Consider the following 19,545-nt stretch of genomic DNA (forward strand, 5'->3'; position numbering starts at 1 on the left):
CTGGCCGGGGAAGAAGTGGGCAGGAGCGAGCGTGACAGCGGCGCTCAGTGGGCAGATGCTGTGGGCTCTGGGCTGGCTCGCTGCTTCCCAGCCGGGCACCCCAGGTCCTGGAGGGCGGAGGCTGGCCATGGACGACCATGCCCAGAGTTACCTTCAGAGAAAATTTAAATCAAGGATCCCAGGAGAACCTGGCATCGGCCTGGACCTTCCCCGAACACCTGGGGGTCAGGGCTTTCATAATTCTTCCCAGGGTGGCCAAGGAGGAATCAGTGGGCTGGGAGATGTGGACTTCGCTCTCTCCTTTTGTCCGGCTTGAAGTTTTATCCAAAACAAGCATTATTTGGTAATTTCAGAGACTCACTCTTTGAAGAGACAAAACTCCCAAATTCCTGTGTCTGGTCGACAGACACATGGGGCTGAGAACGTCCGCTCTTCCCATGGGGCCGTGAGGGGCACATGCAGCGGCCACCGGGCAAACTGCCAGAGCACAAGCTGGTGTTGCCGATGCCAGGCTGCCCCTGGAACTGGGCCACTGAGATCTTGGAAATTCAGGAGCCATCAATCCTCCAGTCTGACCTGACTAAAGAAAGACGATAGAGACTTGCATAATTTCATAGTATACAGGGGGCCAGGAGGGCAGTGCCTCGGAGCAAGCAAAGACAAGACACAGCTGGCCGCTGTCTACTGGGTGCACGGTCACTGGAGGGGGCATGAGGCGGTGATGAGGGCAGTAGGGACAGCATTCTGACAATAGCAGGTGGGACAAGCTAGCAGGCTAACAAGGAATCTGTCCTCCCCCAGGTGAAACTTTTACTGCCATCATCATCATTACGCGGTTCTCAAAGAACCAGGATGTGTTCAGCATCACAGGACCATTGAGGCCTCCGCTGTGACCAGAGGCAAAACGGAGTTATGTTTCTGCAAGGCAAACCTGACTCGAGGGCAAGAAGACCAGGCCTCGGACGGCTCCAAGGATAATTTAATTATGAAATGATTTTTCCCCAAAATTATGTAGAATGCGTCCGAGAGACCTCCCTTTCTTTTGTTTGCTTGTAGAGGTTGAACCATCGGGACCTGTGGTTCTAAATTCTCCGGACGTTGTTTGATCTGGGCCCCTCTGCCGCACACTGAGAGCGTGAGACACGACCCAATTACTACTAGCACAACAATTTAGAAGCAGAAATGAGCCTTGAGATAATAAATGGGATAAAGCTGGTCAGATACTAGAACGTTTTCCCCAGTTTTGAATCTGGTCATCCAAATTAGCAGTCTCTTGGGACGTAGAGAAAAGTTTTGTTTGTTTGTTTGTTTGTTTTCGGAACCAGGGATTGAACTCAGGACCTTGTACTTGCCAGGCAGGCACTGCACCACTGAGCCTCTGAGAAGACTTTTCTTCTAGATCCATAGTTTTGTGCATCGGTCCTTGTACATGCTTTCTTTTTTTTGTACTGGGGGATTGAACTTGGGACCTTGTGAGGCAGGCAGTGGAACCACTGAGCTAAATCCCAGCCCACCGTGCTTCTTAACATGTTCCCATGGTGGCTAGAATGATTATAAGGTAAAGGAGCAATGAGCGATGCAAAAATCAATTAATATTAAAATGACACCTGAGGCCTTGTTGTGGCTGTAAACTTTCAGTCTGATTTGCCATCCAGAGGACAGCAGTCTCAAGCACACCAACTTGGGAATGAAGCCTACCAGGCCTCATCAGCAGTCTTGGTCCAGTTTTCTAGGAAATGAGCTTCTTGAACGGAGTGCACCAAGACCACAGACCAACAGCTACCTCTGAAATCAGTACCAGAGCAACCCTCAGTGCCAGCACCCTCTTTGTTCCACGTACGAGACGATCAAACAGGACTTGCACCAAATGAGCAGGTGTATATGATCATGGTTCAGTCAGGAACCCATACTCCTGGCATCCACCCAGGATCATTAGAGTTTTACTCTGTACAGATCCGAAGGACTCAAGGAACATTTCTGACAGGTAAAAGTATTAGTAGCCCATGGTATATTCCCATCCCTGAAAACATATGGGTTACAGATACACATGGAGACTCAAATAGGCCAGTCGTACTCTGTGAACATTGTAATATTACCCAAGTCTGATTTTAGATAATTACCAGCCCATAAGCTTCCTTCAATATAGGAAAGAGCCAATTTCCATAATGTTTTTTTGGCAGGTCCAAGTTTTCCATAATGTGAAAACTGGGAAGAAGGTGCATTAAAACCTTCTTCTATCCAACTTATTTCCCTAGCAGAGACATTTTTTTTTCACTCACATTATCAAGGTTAGTCCAGTTTAAATGATACCAGTCTGTATGATTGTCCTTTCTTCCCATTAAATTACCCCATGGTCCTCATCATGAATTATGAATAATTCCCTATGTCCCAATTTTCTGTATCTTCCTGATCAATCCTTACATGCATTTCGTGGTGGAGTTGCATCTTTATGAAATCCATTCCATGTAAAATGAGCCGAATAAATCAGATATTTGGGTAGGAAGGACTCTGTTTGTTCTCCAGCCATGGGCTTGGATGGCAGAGTTAACATAACAAAGTTTTCAGGGGTATGGGCCAACCAGGTCTGAGACGAGACTATTCCTGTAATCATAAGGCCGAGCAACCTTTTAGTTCTGTGGACAAGATGATCCACTGAGGTGAGTAACACATAAGATGTAGCGGGGTAAGCCCATGTCTCCGTTAGATTCACTGGTACCCAACTCTAGGCACTCTGCCCATGAAGTAGTGTCTGACCAGAAACTTCTCTGGTTTTTACACAGTGACCAAGTCCACAGTTATTATGATCAAAGGAGCTTTCTTTCGAGGTTACTGACCATACCATAATTGCATCGAGCTGTTCCACCTTTTAGTTAGGGCTTCCTTTGACAACGCTTGTGTCTAGGGTGTGGCTGTGGATTTGTCCTTGTGCCAGTGCAGTTCCAATGGAATACATTTACTTTCCACAAGCGGATTTAAAATTTTTTAAATGAAAGACACAGGATCTCATCGAGCTTGTGGAGGTAGCTGTAAATCTTTCTGTTGTAGAAGTTGTGTTTTAAAGTTTGATAGGCACATTTGACAATTGTCTCTGGGGGTTATATGGAATAAGACTCTAATATTTTAGTCTTTAAAATGATATACTTTGGATAAAAGCGCCATATATATTTGTTTAAGACTCCCAGCAACCAAATGGATTTTAATCTTGTAAGGTATTCGGGTCTGTGCATGGCCTCTGGCACCTTTGGAGCATGTCTTTTAGCCTGGATACAGGGGCCCACTGCTGGGAACCCAGGAGATGATTTTTTCAGATTAGAATCAGGGGAAGTTCCAAAGATGTTAGAGTTAGTGCCTTGGCTTGCCGGTGTGCACTGTTGGTGAAGGTGTCCCTTTTTACCACAGTTAAAGCATTTAACATTTTTAGCATTATTTATTATTATTATTATCTTGTTCAGTAAAAGCCAGCATGGCTTGAGCTAACACAGACCCCCTGTGAGTTTCTGAACCGAGACCCGTACAAGCCTTAAGGTAACGGTTGTGACAGTCGTGCAGAGGCCCACTTCCTAGGTTACATCAGCTGTATTCCCCTACCGGTTTCTGGCGGCTTGGTCTTTTGCAAGCTCCTGCAAAATTAACTGTAAATTAAAATGGAAGTATTGACTAGGGGACAAACAAGAAGAAACAAGATGTCTAACACCATGTGGAGTGACATGGTAAGTCCCCAGCACGGAATCCGAAATACCCAAAGTAAATGAGCTCCATTATTAACACTTTGTTTTAATTCCTTAAGCAGTTTGAGGCAAAATACCTAGTGTTCAGGAAGAAGCCGATTTTGGTTGTTTGGACTGACCCTGTTTACCAGTGCTATACCAATTCCACCTATGGGAATCTCACACACCATTTGAGTTACCAGGGCTAATTTGAGCTCCGGCCTGTTTAAACAGCTTATGCAAGAATTGGATGTAATTTTCTGCTGTATAGACTGCTTCTTCCCCATCATCCAAGCTACGGGAACTATTCATGGCTCCAAGTGCTTCCCTTTCACTGTCTCTTTGGACATCTTCCGTCCTGGAGTGGAATCTTCCCTCTCACGCATATGGACACCAAATATCAAGGGGCGATCAATCCTCCAATCTGCCGAGAAAGGGCGCAACCTGGGCTAAAGAAAGACCATAAAGACTTGCATAGTTTCCTAGCATGTAGGGGACCAGGAGTTCAGCGCCTCAGAGAAGGCAAAGACAAAGACTCTGCAAGCTTGCCACGATTTCTTGAGTGCACACAGTCATTGGAGGGAGCATCCAGGGGTTCAGGATTCAGAAGGCAGCGGTAAAGCTGTGGGGATGAGGGCGGTAGGGACAGCGTTCTTACAAGAGCAGGTGGGATGAAATAGCGGGCTAACAAGGAATGTGTCCTCCCCCAGGTGAAATCCCTGTCCCTCTCTCCCATGTGCTCGTTCTCTCTGTGCCTCTCGTTTCTTATTACTCCTTAGTTCTCAACAAACCAGGATGTCTTCAGCATCACAGCATAACGGGACCATTGAGGCCTCAGCTTTAACCAGAGGCAAATGGAGTTATGTTTCCAAGTGTCAAACCTGACCTGAGGGCGAGAAGACCAGGCCTCAGAAAGCCCTAACAACGATTTAATTATGAAATGATTTTTGCCCAAAATTATGTAGAATGCTCTCCACAGGAAACTGCCCTAGATCTTCCATGAGAAATCAAGCTCCTTCCTTTATATGATGCTGGATTTTCCACAAACTAAGATCAAGATGAGTAGAGATGTGGTTTCTAGATAGTGCCCGGCACAGCCGAGACCAGAGGTTGAGGCGTCACTGCTTGGTCCTATAAAAGCTGCCACCAGAGGCCCAGGCCACAAGCCGCTCTGCTGGGGCCAGTTCACAACGCGCCTGCGCCTCTGTCCTCCTGTTCCCTCTTCATGGCGCTCTGGGTGACTGTGGTCCTTGCTCTTGCCTGCCTCAGTGGCCTGACCGCCCCGGGCCCAGTGTCTTCCCAGATGGCCCTCAAGGAGCTCATCGAGGAGCTGGTCAACATCACACAGGACCAGAAGGTGAGTGCGGGCTCAGGACGAGGCCGGGAGCAGGTCAGGCCTGGTTGTGTTCCTGTGGGTCAGGAAGTCTTCCCCAGGCCCAAGGGCCCGGGCCCAGGGACAGAGAAAGACAAGCCAGCTGAGGGGAGCCGGCGGACCCCCAGCAGGGCTCCTCCTGAGCCATTCCTGAGCAGTGGGAAGTAGAGAAATGTCAGGACCCTCCTAGAACACTGTGCCATTTTTCCAAATGGATTTTGAACACAGCGATCCAGCTCTGTTCACAGCATCTTAGTTAACCCATCCTCCACGGAAGGATTCACGAGGAGACAGCTCCTCTCTCCACAGGCAGCACTCTTGCTATCCAAGCACTGATCATGTGCTGGGTGCTTAACATGACACTGTATGGTGTCCCCCTCTCCAGAGGTGGGCACAAGGACACCATTTTGCTAAGTAAGGTTCAGTGAGGTAGACAGCGGCCAGATTCGCAAAGGCCTGACCGACCCCAGCACATCTGTGTTTGACATGGCAGGGCCCCCTCCAGAGGCAGATTTTTCCTGGCTGATACCAGCCTTGGCCTCCGGTCCCCAACCAGGCCCAACCCTCCTCTACGGTCCCCTACCCTGGCTACAGTGGCGTTTAAGTAAGGCCTGTCCTTTACCTGTTTTGTCACTCAGATTGTCTCTCTCGGCTCCAGGACTAAATCCAAGTTCTCCTCACAAACCTCCCAGCCTCTCAGGCAGAGAAGTGAAGCTTGGGGCTGTCAAGGAGTTGCCAGGCGTGACTCTGGGCTCTAGCAGGGCGCCTGCTGGACCTGCCCTTGTGGGGAACTGGCCCCGCTCACTGATTCTTTGTTTCCACAGATTCCCCTCTGCAATGGCAGCATGGTGTGGAGTGTCAACCTGACAGTGGGCATGGTAAGGACCTTCGGGAGCTGGGGGTGGCAGCAGGCCCCGGGCTGGTCTCTGCTGAGCCCTGGGCTTTGGCGGCTGGGCCTTCCCATGTCCAGACACACCTCTGCCAGGCCTCTGGCCCACCCCTTCCTGTAGACGCCCTGAAGGCAGGGCTCAGGGCCCCTGATCCTGTAGTTTCCTCCCAGTGGTACTGCGCAGCCCGGGAGTCCCTGATCAACGTCTCCAGCTGCAGCGCCCTGAACAGGACCCAGAAGATACTGAACAGTCTGTGCCAGCAGCACAAGGCCGTGGCCAAGGTAAGTGAGCCCTCAGCACGCGTCCACCCTGGGGTGGGCCTGCTGTGCAAGCCGGATGTGGACTTTGGGGTTTACAAGACCTGGCCTTGAGGGCTCCTGACTCCTACTTGAGCCTCTGTAAAATACGGGAAACACCAGTACCCTACCGGTGGGGACTTCCTGAGGATTCAGTGAGATGGCCCCGGAAAACCCCAGGGGCTGCGGGCTGCCTCTTATCTCCCCACTGTCCCACACAGATTTCCAGCTTCCATAACCGAGACACCAAAATTGAAGTGGCCCAGTTCGTGAAGAATCTGCTCAGGTATTTACAGAAAATGTATCACGGAGGAAAGTTCAACTGAGGCACGAAGCCGGCAGAGACAGGCGCTGATATTTATGCTGCAAATCCATTTCTCTGTCTGACATCAGAAGCTCCTGGGGAGGTGGGTGGGGAGGGAGGGAAGGTCGTCTTAGCTCGGACCTCAGCCTGTACTGCCCAGCAGGCCCCTTGCCGGGGTACCCGGGACGGGCTCTGAGCTCGGAGAGGTCACACCAGTCCCGACGCTCCGAGCACGCTGTGGTGCTGTCACGGGTACCACCCTTGCCAAACTGGGGATGCATGTCACACGGGGCGCCTCCCGCAGAGCGCGGCCTGGGCACATTTCTTATTTATTATTGTGTGTTATTTAAATGCGTGTTTGTCGGTATAAGGGATGGGGGACACTGTGCTGCCTGAGGGCCCCAAGGCCTGGGGCTCTGGCCCTACGCAGTGAGAGGCCTGGAAATACGTACTGTGCACAACTCTGCTACCTCACAGGGGCCTGGCACCTCCAGGCCCCGCCTAAGCAGCCAGCATCCAGCCCTCAGCCAAGGAGTAATTTATTGTTTCTTATCCCTGAAGTATTTAAACAGAAGTATTGACTAAGTTTATGCGGGAACGCTGTGTCGGGTGGGGTGGGGGTTCTGAACAAGCTGTTTCATTGATTGTGTCAACTGGAAATCTGAAATAAAGATGGTGACACATAGGCCTGCTGATGTTTGCCTCTTTTTCGGTCTCAGACTCTGAGGAACTCTGTGGGAGGTGGGCTGGCTGGAGGGGAGACGGCCTGAAGGACAAGCCCCGGGCCCCAAGGGAGGGAAGTGTGTGGTCAGGGACTGACACAGCCTGGGGCCCGAGGACTCAGGCTCGGTGGAGGGAGGTGGCATGCCAGTCACAGGCGGGCAAGAAGCAAAGCCAGATCGGAGAGGCACACCAGTGACAGCCCACACTCTCAACTGCTGTCTCTCTGCCCCAATGTCACCTCCATAGGTGCACCGTTTCTCCGCAGAGACGGGCCCCAGTCTGCTCGGGGCCTCCCTGAGGGTCATCCCTGCTTCCCGTCAGTGTGTGGACAGTCACCGGTCAGCAGGCGCACACTCACCCCCGTGCCATGGGGACTGGCACGGAGCCGATCCCCAGGGGCCTGTCCGGATGGCTCCCAGGGCGGTCTCTGCAGCTCCCTGGATGATGTGCTGGGGCCAGCGGGCCCAGGCTCAGGGACACAGCCACAGCATCTCAGGGAGGACACCCTGCCTTTGCAGTGGGTGGCAGGTTATCAGGGGCCGGACACAAATCCTGGGCGATAGCGGGTGCCTCACAGGATGCCCAGAGCCCATGACAAAGTTCAAGGTCCCACAGCATCCAAGCAACAGCAGAGACGTGGCTGGGGGCTGATGGCTGTGACTGACTCTGTAGGTTTCTCCACTCTGTCACCTCATTGCTACTCAGTAGAGAGGAGAGGGGAAGCCAAGGTGGGGGCACAGGCCGCCGGGATACCCAGCTGGGAGAAGGCGGAAGCAGCACGGGCTGTCGGGCAGGGTTTGGGCTGCACGGAAGGCTGTGTATGAGAAAATTCTGATTTTAAAACAGAACTTGGTGGTCCCTTGTCTGGAGCATCATCTTTGACCAGTGCCTTCTCCACAACCAAGACATTGACCTGCCCGTCCAAAAAGAAGCCAGAAATACTTCCAGGGAAGTCCCTCAGGATCCCTAGAGAGCACAGCGTGGCACTGAGACTCATGGGGGCAGGGTCCCAGCGGACTATTTCCAAGGACCTCTTGCAAGAGGGCCTGGCAGACAGTGCTCAGGGAAGACACAACCGCGCAGGGCCCTGCCACTAGAGGTCCACAGCACGCCACCTCCTCCCCGGGCCTGGGGTCCTGGCCTTGGACTTCTGTGACTGTCCTCCAGGCAGGGGACTTGGGATCTCCAGCAGGGCGCAGTGAGCTCTGAGAGCCAAGCGAGGTGACCCAGTTAGGAAAGAGAGGAAGAGGAGGAACAGGAAAGGTGTGGTCAGCCACCCAGGCTAGGACAAAACCCTGGCATCCTCATTTGGAAACTGTCTCCAGCCTGCCACAGCTTGCCCTCATCACAGGCCAAACCCTCGGCAGGGCCCAGGGAGAGGAGATCAGAGTGCCGGATGAGTGAGGTGCTGTCAGGGGTCCAGGGTGGGGGGCCTCTCAGCACCCCAAAACCCCAGGCCCAGGAGACTTTTCTAGAAGAGGGGCCAGAGCTCAAGCGAGAAGTGAGACAGACACGCTAGTTTCTGGTGAACCCCGCATCGCTGAGCCCTCAGAACACTCTCCAAGCCACTTGGGGGTTTCTCTGAGGAGTGAGGAGCGGGCGTGGGGACGAGGCCTGCACCGGCCTCCTGGAACCAAGGAGCGGCCTGAGGCTCAGGGTTCCCAAGATGTCAGCTGATCAGTTCAGTGCAGCAGCAGGGAGGTAAGGGCACCTTCTGCTCTGCCTCACGTCGGCTGGCCAGCAGTGGCACTCTCGCCCGCCCGCCCGCCCGCACCCCTGGCCTCTCCTCCCGTGGAGCTAGGGCAGAGGCCAGCTGTGTCCCTGGTGTGTTCACTCTGGCCACGGCTTGAGGCTTCTACAGCACCCCCCTGTGCACTGCCCTCTCTTATTCTGAAAAATAAAAGTCACGAGGCCTCATTATCTGCGTTCATTTCTCAGCTCCACCCAGAGCGACAAGGCACAAGGTTTGCAACGAACTTTCCCAGATCAACTGATTTCTCAGCAGCCAGGGAGGGCCCCATGACGAAGCCATTTGAAATCCCAGAAGCGATTTTCTACTTACGACCTCACTTTCTGTTGCTCTCTCTGCTTTCCTCTCCACAGCGCCTTCTCTGTGGAAAGTGATTCTCTCGCAGCAGCATCAGAAACTCCCCAGCCCGAGCTCTGAGGTGACGCAGGCCCAGAATTAAAATAGCAACTCTCGTCACTCTGGACCAGTGCGCGGGGGCCGCGCCACCCTTCCCACAACCCTGGGGGAGGAAGGCCCCAGGCCGGTGTCCCCTCCACACCTGCCTCCCCTGACCCGGTGACCCTTTGGCCAGAAGGCCGGGGACACCTGCCCTGCCCGGCATCTCCAGCGGGTGCCCGCGGGGTCAGCACATCCAGAAGAGCAGCCTCTTCCGCACGCTCCTCTCATCTGTGTCCCACACCTTCTGCAAGGCCCACACATGCATTTCCCAACAGGAAGCAGGGACAAACGGACCAAACAAAAAGCCGGGAAGACGATGCCTGGTCTTTGGAGGGAGCTGATCAGGACCCGGGCGGGTGAGGCTAGTGGCGTCCCGGGAGGAGAGCTGGGGCCTGTGGGGCACCGCAGACCTTGCTGTGCGGGCAGACACCAGAGGGGGGCGCTGCTCTGGGCTTTCCATCCGGCCCGGGGGCTGGGGCAGGGGAACTGGGACAGCAGGCGGCTGTGAGGCCACCCCAGGGCTGGGGCAAAAAGGAGAAGCCAGGTGCCCACGCAGCCCCTGTCCTGTGTTCTCTGCCACCAGGCCTCCGCACCAGGCCCCGTTCTGTGCAGAATGCGCCCCCGGCACTGTGGGGTCACGTCAGCCCTGACCTCAAGTTCTGCTGAGTCCCTGACGCTGGCGTCATCACTTGGGCCAAGGCTCAGCTGCCTCTGGGCACCGAAGCTCTACTGTTCACCCTCCAGTTCACGGGTCAGTAGTCCTGGGGCCCCAAGAGATCCTCCCCAATGACAGAGGGGCAGGTGGAGGAAAGCAGGGAAGGAGAGCGGGAGGAAAGAGCGAGCAGAGGCGCCCAAGCAGAGGGACCCAGCTGTACTCGGAGACCTGGGCGGAGCTGGGGTGGGAGGAGTTCGGCCCGGCCAGGCCACAGGCTGAGTGGGCTGAGAGAGCCAGTCTGGCCACCATGCTGGAGGAAAGAGGGGCACAGGGCAGGAGCAGGCTGGGGAGCCGGGTCCTGCAGGAGAGGCAAGGCGCTCACATCCTGTGAGACAGCTGTGTGGATGCCGTGTATTCTCTAGGTACACAAATGCGTGCGCACAAATGATAGCTCGTAACAGAACAGACCAATACGTATATTTTAATAAGTATTTTACCGTCCATTTAAGTCTTGATTTTTTGGGTGCTGAGGATCAAACAAAGACCTGTAGGTGAGAGGCAAACTCTCTACACCTAGCCCAGCCCCATACAAAATAGAAACTTTTTATCATAGAAATTTTCAAATATTTCAAAAGGGGCTCCCAGGTCTGGTCGCGCAGCCCCTCAAGGGCCGGCCAGTGCTGTCTCCTCCCTGAGCCGGCCCCAGCGGTGCACCGTGTCTCTCCAGACCACACACCCACTGCAGCTGATGCCTCTGCCTCTTTATCGTCTCCCCTCCTCCTGCCAACGGCCTGGCCACTCGCTCCCCTCTGATGACAGCCATACACCACGCTGGCCCTCACTTCTCCTTTCTGAAAACCTCCTCCCTGGGTTCTGCTGGGGCTGAATGCTGCGGTCATCTCGGTCTCCCTCCACCCCCGTCACACTCCTGAGCTGTCATTCTGCGCACAGCTCTCGGGTGTCAGAGCCGTGGCAGCTCATTATTCCCACCCCGCCTCTTGCTCTCTAAGGAGCCACTATTTTTTTCCTCTTGTTTTTTTGAGACAGACTCTCACTGTGTGGTTCAGGCTAGCCTCAAACTCAAGAGCACCTCCTGCCTCGGCCTCCTGAGTGTGTGATCTGTTGTGTACCACCACAGTTGACAAATGGCCAGGACAGGGTCATTTTCCCAAGGTCACTCAGAGGGGCGTCTGGTCTTTTGGGCTCCAGGCCTTAACCTGGACAGTAGCAGGTGTAAGTGACTCAGATCCAAGCCATCCTTGCCCCTGCCCACCTCCTTGTGGATGACTGGCCAGGCTCAGCTTCTCTGGGGCCTCGGTCGCCTGCCTTCCAGCCCCCCACCAGCTTCCCCACACTTTTTCCAGACTCACTTCCTCCCTGAACCTGGGAGAGCTGCAAAGGGAAGGCAGGGCTGGGGGGACAGCAGGACCCCTGCAGGCTGGCCAGGTGCGGCAGGACAGTCAGCCTGGTCCTCACTGGCTGCTCTGCCCACCGCCCTCTCTCCTTTCCTGCCGAGTCTGAAGGCCGGAGCCCACAGGGGTGTTTCTCAGCCTCCCCTCAGGGACTGGCTTCTCCCCTGAGCCACGGATGTGATGCCGGCCACGGCCCACACATCCTCCTATTCCTGGGCTGTGGGGAGGTGAGGTCTCCCACCAGCGCAGTCATGTAAGGGGCAGGGAGCCAGAGGGCAGCCTCTGGGGGTGAGCGGTGCCGCCCAACACCCAAGCCCCGAGCACTCCTGCTCCTCCAGACCCGCACGGTTAGCAGCACTGCTCCCTCTCCTGACTGAAATGCCAAGGCAGAGTTTGCTGCCACAGATGCAGGTTCACAAGTGGCAGCTGTGACCGACATGAGGAAGCGACCTGTGAGCTGGACAAGACAGGGCGCGCGCACCCGGCCAAACTCCACCACCCCGCTGATTTCGGTCTGCCGCTGTGTGAGCTGCCACAGACATGCGATCCACCGAAGATTAATAACGAGAGCCATAAGGATAACACCGATAGTGCTGTCACCTACACTGCGCTCACTGTACGCCAGGTGCAGCTCTAAGCCCCTCACCGCTCAGCCTCGAGAGCCAGGTACAGCTGTCACTGCCATTTCACAGATGCAGCTGTGGTTGTGCACAGGGCAGCACGGGGAGGACACAGAGCACCCAGGCCTGACCAGCTGTGGGGGTCCAGAGTCCACTCTCCCAACTGCGGTGCCACGGTGGCCTCTGGAGTGACACGTGCCAGTGCGGTCTGCGGAGTGGCTTCCTCGATCCTGGAGGAATCCCGGGAGGAAGGGCCACGCGATTCCCATTCCAGCTGTGAGACTGAGCCCCAGGGTGTGCAGTTCATCCAAGGTCACAGGGAGGACAGGTGGCTCGTTTGCTGGACTCCACAACACAAATGCCACTTTCTGGGGCCCGAGAGCAGGGCTCTGGGGCCACAGAGGGGCAGGTGCTGGTTCTCAGCTCTCCCGTAGGCCAGAGACAAGGGTCTGACAGGCCCGGCCGGAGACCAGCCGAGTCCTCAACTTCCTCCCTGACCTTAGGACCCACCTGCACCACCCACGACTCCTGGAAGACCAGGCCCCCCAAAGCACAGCACCCACCTTCGCAACCTCTATGTGGCTAGCACACCCATGGCTCCACAGTTCTGTGGGGTGGGATGGCCCACGTGCTTCTGCTCTTCCAGGGACCCTCACGGTCACTTCTGCAGGTTCAGGGAAGTTCTCTCATTCAACCACTGGAACAGAGTCAAACGAGCCTCGCTCTGTTTCTGAGCTGGAGGTTCCCACATCACACTCCTCGTTTGGTTTGCCCTCTCTGTCCAGGGACCCTTCAGCCCTAGGTCCAGCCCTGAATGGTGCTCAGAGGGCCTCTCAGACCCCGGGGAAGCCAGCCTCCCCGTCAGCGGGCCTCTCCACCCTGCCTCCCCCACAGCCTGTTCAGTGGCTGCTCCTGTGTCCTTGGCCAGAGGGTTGCGAGTTGGAAGCCGAGCGGGGAAACTGAGAAACATTCTGTCTGGAGGTAAGGTGAAGGGGCCAGGATGTAGGGATAGAAGGTCACTGGCCCAGTGTGTGCAGGATGTGAAGCGGGACAGGAAGGAGAGGAAGTGGGGGAGAGAAACAAGGGGGGATCCCCACCTATCCTGGAAGAACTGGCTGGTCTACAGACTCTCCCACAGTCTGCACAGTGAGGAAGCAGTGTTACCCAAGGCCAAAGAGGCAGCTGCCTTACATTTTAGCTGCCAAGACGACAGAAGCTAGATCTGGCCAGGCCCTGAGCTCCTGGGGGTCCGCCATGCCTGGGGGGGGCAGGTCCCTCAACCACACCTGTGCGCTGGGGTTGCTTCCGGGAAGGACTCCAGGCTCCACCAGGAGGGACACTTTGCCTGCCATTGGGCGCTGCGCCTGCCTGGGTGCAGACCCCAAGGCTCTGAGCTGCACCCACCCTCCCAGCCGCCTCTTTGGGCAGGTTCTTACATATATCTTGTGCTCTGGAGGAAGACCTCACCTATAGCACCTGCCTGAGATCTCCGAGTCCTTCTAGCAGACCCCTGGGGGAGTGAGAATCCCACATTTGTAACTAGTGGGTCAGGAGAGTGGACTGGAGACCCCTGGATGTGTGGCTGGCATCCGGAGGAGCAGTTGGTGGAGCACGAGCCTCACACCTGCAGACAGTGGGTGTCACAAGGCACCACATTCAGGTTGGCAGCCCCGGGGGAGGATGCTGAGCCTGGGCTGGGACCAGCACTGTCCAGATTCCCGCCTCACAGGGCAGCAGCGCGGACGAAACCCACAGCTGTACACAGACACTCATGGCACCAGCCTGCAGGACACCGTGCAGTGTCTCCCGCTTGTGGGATACAAACACATCACAGAAGCAGAGGCTGAACAGGAGTCACCAGGAGGAGGGAGAAGACGGTTGGGGAGACAAGGGATACAATGTCCCATTAGAGAGAGAAGCTCAAGGGAGGCCAGGCTGTGGTTAACAAGAAAACTTGGTCCATAAATTCTGCAGAGTAGCTCTTTAGTGATCTCGTCACAAGTAACTAAGGCATTTGCTCATTAGCTTGCTTTGGCAGTTCCACAATGTATAGATTTTATAAATATACACAAGTGTTGTCAATAATTTAACATGAAGAAAAAAGATGCAAAACGTATCACCTTAGCAACAGACATTTCTAGGTGATCATGTAGAGAACATCACACCATGGATCAGAAACCAGACCAGGGACCCAGAGAAAGTGGCTGTGGGGAAAACACAGTGCACATACCGGGCCCTGGGACCCCTGCTGCAGAGGGGAGTGGGGACTTTAGTACCCAGCGGAGTGGCAGGGTGAGGAGTACCGCTCCAGAGCACAGGGCATGGGCAGAGAGGACTGACCCACGAGGGAGTCAGGAAGCTTTGCCGCTCCTTTTTCTACTTAGCTGACGCCGTGTTTAAACTCTACTTGAAAAGCGGCCATTGCTGAAACCTTGGGATGGTTAAACTTCGACTTGGCCCAGGGCCTCCTTGTTGGCAAAGACCACAGGGCCTGCTGGGACCCAAACTGGGTCCACCTTAGGTCACCTGTCCCTCTCCAAAGACTTCACCTTGAAGAGCAGCAAGCCCCGTACTAGGTCAGGCGTTGTCCGAGCCTGTGGCCCTCGCTGCACTGGGAGAAGAGTCCCCTCTCAGCTCTGCTGTGACAGGAGAGTCTCCAGGTGCCCCACCGCCCATACCTGGAAGAGGCCAGGTTGCAATACCATGCAAGTCACTTTCTTGATATTACTCTATCTTTCCCCACTCTATCTTTCCTGCACTAGCACAAACTCGGACACCTGTGGCCTCTTCCTCCTATGCAAAGCAAAAAGGCAGCACCAACCCCAAACTGATAAGATTAATCTAAAGAGCAAATTATGGTGTAATTTCCTATGCTGAAACTTTGTAGTTAATTTTAAAAAAAGGTTTCATTTTCCTCTTGGTCTGATTTCACAGGAACATTTAACCTGTTTTGGTGAGGCATTTTTTCTCCTGGAAGAGAGGCACTGATTGGCCCCAAACGACTGACAATCTGGTGTAACAAAAATTTCCAATGTAAACTCATTTTCCCTTGGTTTCAGCAATTTTAAATCTATATATAGAGATATCTTTGTCAGAACTGCATTGTTAGCTTCCCCTGATAAACTAATTGTCCCACGCTGTCACTGCCAAGAGAGATCTATTGATGGGTCTGGTCCCCCAGCTGACAGTCGCTCTGTTCTGCTTACTAGCATGTGCCGACACCTTCCATGGCTGCAACGACACCTTACAAGAAATCATCAATGATCTGAATGTGCTCTCAAGCCAAAAGGTAAGCCCGTCTCTCCTGATGACCGGGCGTTCTAGACCGGGAACGGGACACAGCTGCTAGAGAAGGTAGTGGCCAGTGGCTGGGAGGAGGGCAGGGAGCAGGGAGAGCAACCTCCCCTGCCTCTTTCTTCTGGGGGTTGTGGGGCCCTTGTCAGGGCAGGGGAGGGAGAGCTGCCTGGGTGGGGTTTGTGTCCTGTGGAGGTTAACTCTCTCGCTCTGTTATTCCGCCTGCACCAAGACTCTGTGTTCTGAGCTGGCTGTTGCTGATGTCTTTGCCGGGCCCAAGGTAAGAAGCTGTTCCCTGGTCTACTTTGGCAGATGGGTGGCTTGGGAAGCGGGTGTCCTCAAGCATTTAAACAAGATCCTTTAAGGAAAGTGAGGAGGTTCAAGTGAACCGTGAGGGTTGGTAGTGTTTGTACTATGAGAATTCTGATCTTGAAACTTGTTTTGGAGTTTCTGGTTTCGTGAGATTCAGAAGAAGTGTTATAGATTGGATTCTGTGACACTAACTAGGAGGAAAAACGAGGCAAAGAAAAACTCTTGAGGGTGTTGTCTGGCTGTGTGGTGGCCCCGAGCACGTAGGAGGCCCTCACAAGTGCCTGATGAACGAAAGGGTTGTTCTGGCCCGTGCGTTTCTGAAAACCCAAATACTCTCACAACAACAGATATTGAGATTACGGGTTGAGGGAGCTTTCACTTTGTCTAAGAAACTTCCTATGGCAACAGAAAACGTATCTCAGGGCCTCTCCTCTTCCCCGTCCGTCACCTGGCACTTGCCGGGCTGGCTGTCCGGAGACCTGGCTTGCGCTGTCCCCTCCTGGGGCCTGGAGCTGCCCTGCTGAGCAGGGCCCTCATCCCTGCTTGCCTGCTAGGCATCTGTCACCCCCGCCCTCATCTTCAGTGGGAGGGGACAGATGCGACAGCTGATAGGGCCTTTGCTCCGACAAACACATGACTGTAGCCGTATCAATAGCTCTGAGCACTTCAGTTCCTGTTTTCATGGAAACACAAGTGAGAATGAAAGGCCCAAAGCCTCTACTTACCAGTGGTCTCCTACTACCCGCTTCCCATGTGTACTCGAGGGCGCCTGGGCCGGGAGTGGGCGGGCCACACCCCAGAGCCAGGCCACCAGCAGCACCATCCCGCCTTGGGCCTCATCTCCTTGGATTTCTCCAGGACTCTTTCATATATGACGCTTTATGTATCTTTGTATTATAAAATCTCAAAGTCCTGGCCCAGGTGATACCTTCTAGTAGCCGAGTTCCTGGGCTCACCAGGCTCTCCGCGGCCACTCTGCCAAGGCCATGGCAAGGCACTGACTCAGCAGAACCAGCCCCGAGGGCGCACCGAGGACTGTCGGTGAGGGAGGCCCAGCTCCAGCCCCAGTGCGGTAGGAACTAGCTGTGCGGTGTTCGGCAAATCTCTCCACCCCCTGTGGCCTCGGTTTCCACACCTGAACATAGGAAAGTGATTGTGAAGGTGTTTTGAAGGCTGATTGGAATCTAGCTCCTGAGTTAGTGGAAAGTGTTAATGTACGATGATATAAACCTGATTAGAGCACAGACTGGGCGTACAGAAGCACTGATTCTAAGAAGGAAGTGATCGGAACCTCCTGACTCTGAGCTGGGGTGACCCACGCTAGGCGGCTTCTACAAGACCCTGCCCACCTTCCCTCACCACACGTAGACACCCCTAAAACCACTCCCCCGCCTTCCGCACACTCACCTGTCTCACCTGCCCTCCGTAGGCTGCTCTGTGCCTCCTGGAATCAACAATCTCACCCTGTCACTCTTTCCTTTTCCTCAGACTCAGTATGGCTTGCTTACACTCAGGCCCCGGACCTGGAGGCGCTGTGGTTCTCAGACCCGTGAACCTGGTGTGTAGGAAGCACAGGTGCTTCTTTGGGTCCCAGAAGAGAACAGCTTTCCAAACCCAGCGGGTTCACATTCTTTTGAGGATCACGAAGTCCAGCTTTTCCAAGTTGGGCAGCGTCCTGGTCTTGGTGTTGCTGGGAAGAACACACCACTCTAAATCCTAGGCTTTAAAGGCAACACCTGCCCCGGTGTATATGGAATCAAGGCTGTAAGTGGAGCCAAGCACACTAGCTGCTCTGTGAGGGACTTTTTGGGTGGAGGGGGAGGTCTTTCCTAGTCACCAAAGGGAACTAAATTCCATAATTCTTCAGTGAGATGCATTTTGGACTTAAAGAGCACGTGTGTGTAGGGGGTGTTTGGGGTAGTACTGGAGATTGAACCCAGGAAGCACTGAGCTATATCCTCAGACCTTTTCCTTTTATTTTGAGGCACAGTCTTGCTAAGTTGCTGACCGACCTTGGACCTCAGATGCTCCTGTCTTAGCCTCCTAAGTGGGGTTATAGGCATGCACCATTACTCCTGCTCCAGTACTACTTTTTGTTTTGTTTTGTTTTCTTGTCTATAGCACCGACAAAATTTGGGTTGAATTGGAGATAATGAACATACCACAGCCCTAAATGAGGGTAGTTGAGAACCAGTTAGAAGGATGTCACTGCCACAGAAGCAGCCCCCAGGTGGCTGTTTCCTGACATCTGTGTGAGATTCACTTGCTTCTGGTGTGGCCTAGGTCCACAGTGGTGGTGAACTTTGGCACCGTGGGCTGTTTATATCGCCAAGAGCTCTAACAGGTTCACCATCACGGGCCCACTATCACCTTTTGAGTCTCTTCCCCACAAGCTTTGAGCTTCCTGGGTTGCAGGGCCAACTAAGGCCACTCAGGCCCCGGGCCGAGGAGACAAAGTGGCAAGAAGCTGGGGGCAGCGTGGAGGGTCTTCCTCCTTCAGCAAAACGAGGGAAAACAAATTTCTGGGCCTTTAACTAAAGCTACCTTTGGAATTAGCTCTTTAAAATATTTGCCATTTGACGCAGATGCTTCTCAGTTCCAGGTGTACCCTAATTACCTTTAGCAAATCTTTGAAAAACATCTTTAGAGGTTTTCCCCTGTGACATGGCTATATCCTGGTTCAAACCAACAGGCAGCTGTTGCTTTTTGTTTTTGTTTTTGTTTTTACTATTCTTTTCTCTGCCAACTCAGGCCTTCTTATAAAAAAACAATCAAGGTAATAACACTTTTTAATGATTTGTCTTGATGGAATCATTGTTTAGAACGTAAAAACGGGGAACGGGCCACTCATTTCCATTGGTCCTTTTTATGTTGAATACTTTATTAGATACATGTTACTCCCCTCCCCCGCTTTTCGTCAATACCATGTTTGTAGTAAAAGAAAAAAATGATGAGATAATATGGAAAATCTAAACTTCATACTCTGGAAACATTTTTTTCAGATGCATTTAGTTTAAAAGGGTAGGCATATGGCTGTCAGCATCCAAATGGCCAAATATTACTGTAAATCCATTTGTTTTCCCTTTTCATGTGGGCAATAATGTCAAATGTGCATGCAACCGTGTCAACATTTTAGACAAACGGTTGACTTTAATTAACTGTTACAATCACACTGATTGTATATAAAAACCTTATATATGACAAATTAAATTTAAGGAAAAAAGAAAAAGAACAAACAGGCCGTTTAATGCCTAGGCTTCAAGCCAAAAGTTTCAGAAAAGCCTGATTAGGTTTTGGTGGGAAATGCAAGGTCTCTGCCTCGGCCTCCTGAATCTCACACGCAAGCCCGGCAGGATCACCCCCGCTGTCCTCTCCCTCTGCTCACCCCAAAGCACACAGCCCCAAGACCTGGCCCCCTGTCCCATGCAGCTAAGCCAGGGACCAGAAGCACTCTGTCCTTCCCGGGAGGCCTGGAGCATCGCCCCACGGCAGAAAGGGAGGGCAGTACAGTCTGGGATTCTGGGTCCAGAGTGTCCTGCAATTCCTAGGATGTGATCTACGCTCCTGAAATGCACTCTGCAAAAATAAAAGACATCACAGAGGTGACTCACTGCCAGTGTTCACAGGGGAAAAGGCGGCCACAGTAGGGGATGGCTAACTCACAGCGCAAATGTGTAGCTCCCTGGAGACTCCAGGACGCGGTAGCAGGCTAGATCAAGTGTGAAAGGCATGAGACAGTACCAACAGTTGGTCCTTACTGGGGGGGGGGGGG

At 53.6% G+C, this 19,545-nt stretch overlaps 2 protein-coding genes across 2 annotated transcripts in view; both read left to right on the plus strand.

The window, feature by feature from the left end:
• The first annotated feature begins 4,061 nt into the window (after window positions 1-4,061).
• Window positions 4,062-6,610, plus strand: Il13 (interleukin 13). Its single transcript, XM_010639753.2, has 4 exons — window positions 4,062-5,064; window positions 5,904-5,957; window positions 6,140-6,250; window positions 6,487-6,610. Exons 1-4 carry the CDS (start codon window positions 4,933-4,935, stop codon window positions 6,589-6,591), a joined length of 402 nt encoding a protein of 133 aa, XP_010638055.1. The 5' UTR covers window positions 4,062-4,932; the 3' UTR covers window positions 6,592-6,610.
• An 8,385-nt stretch (window positions 6,611-14,995) lies between these two features.
• The window catches only part of Il4 (interleukin 4), a 7,608-nt gene continuing 3,058 nt past the window's right edge, over window positions 14,996-19,545 (plus strand). Inside the window, exons 1-2 of the mRNA XM_033761497.1 lie at window positions 14,996-15,456; window positions 15,694-15,741. Coding sequence (XP_033617388.1) covers window positions 15,331-15,456; window positions 15,694-15,741 — 174 coding nt within the window. The 5' untranslated portion in view covers window positions 14,996-15,330. The remainder of the gene's footprint in view (window positions 15,457-15,693; window positions 15,742-19,545) is intronic.

Source organism: Fukomys damarensis, unplaced genomic scaffold (assembly GCF_012274545.1).
Source record: "Fukomys damarensis isolate Sample0158 unplaced genomic scaffold, DMR_v1.0_HiC HiC_scaffold_9, whole genome shotgun sequence".
NCBI classification, from domain to species: domain Eukaryota; kingdom Metazoa; phylum Chordata; class Mammalia; order Rodentia; family Bathyergidae; genus Fukomys; species Fukomys damarensis.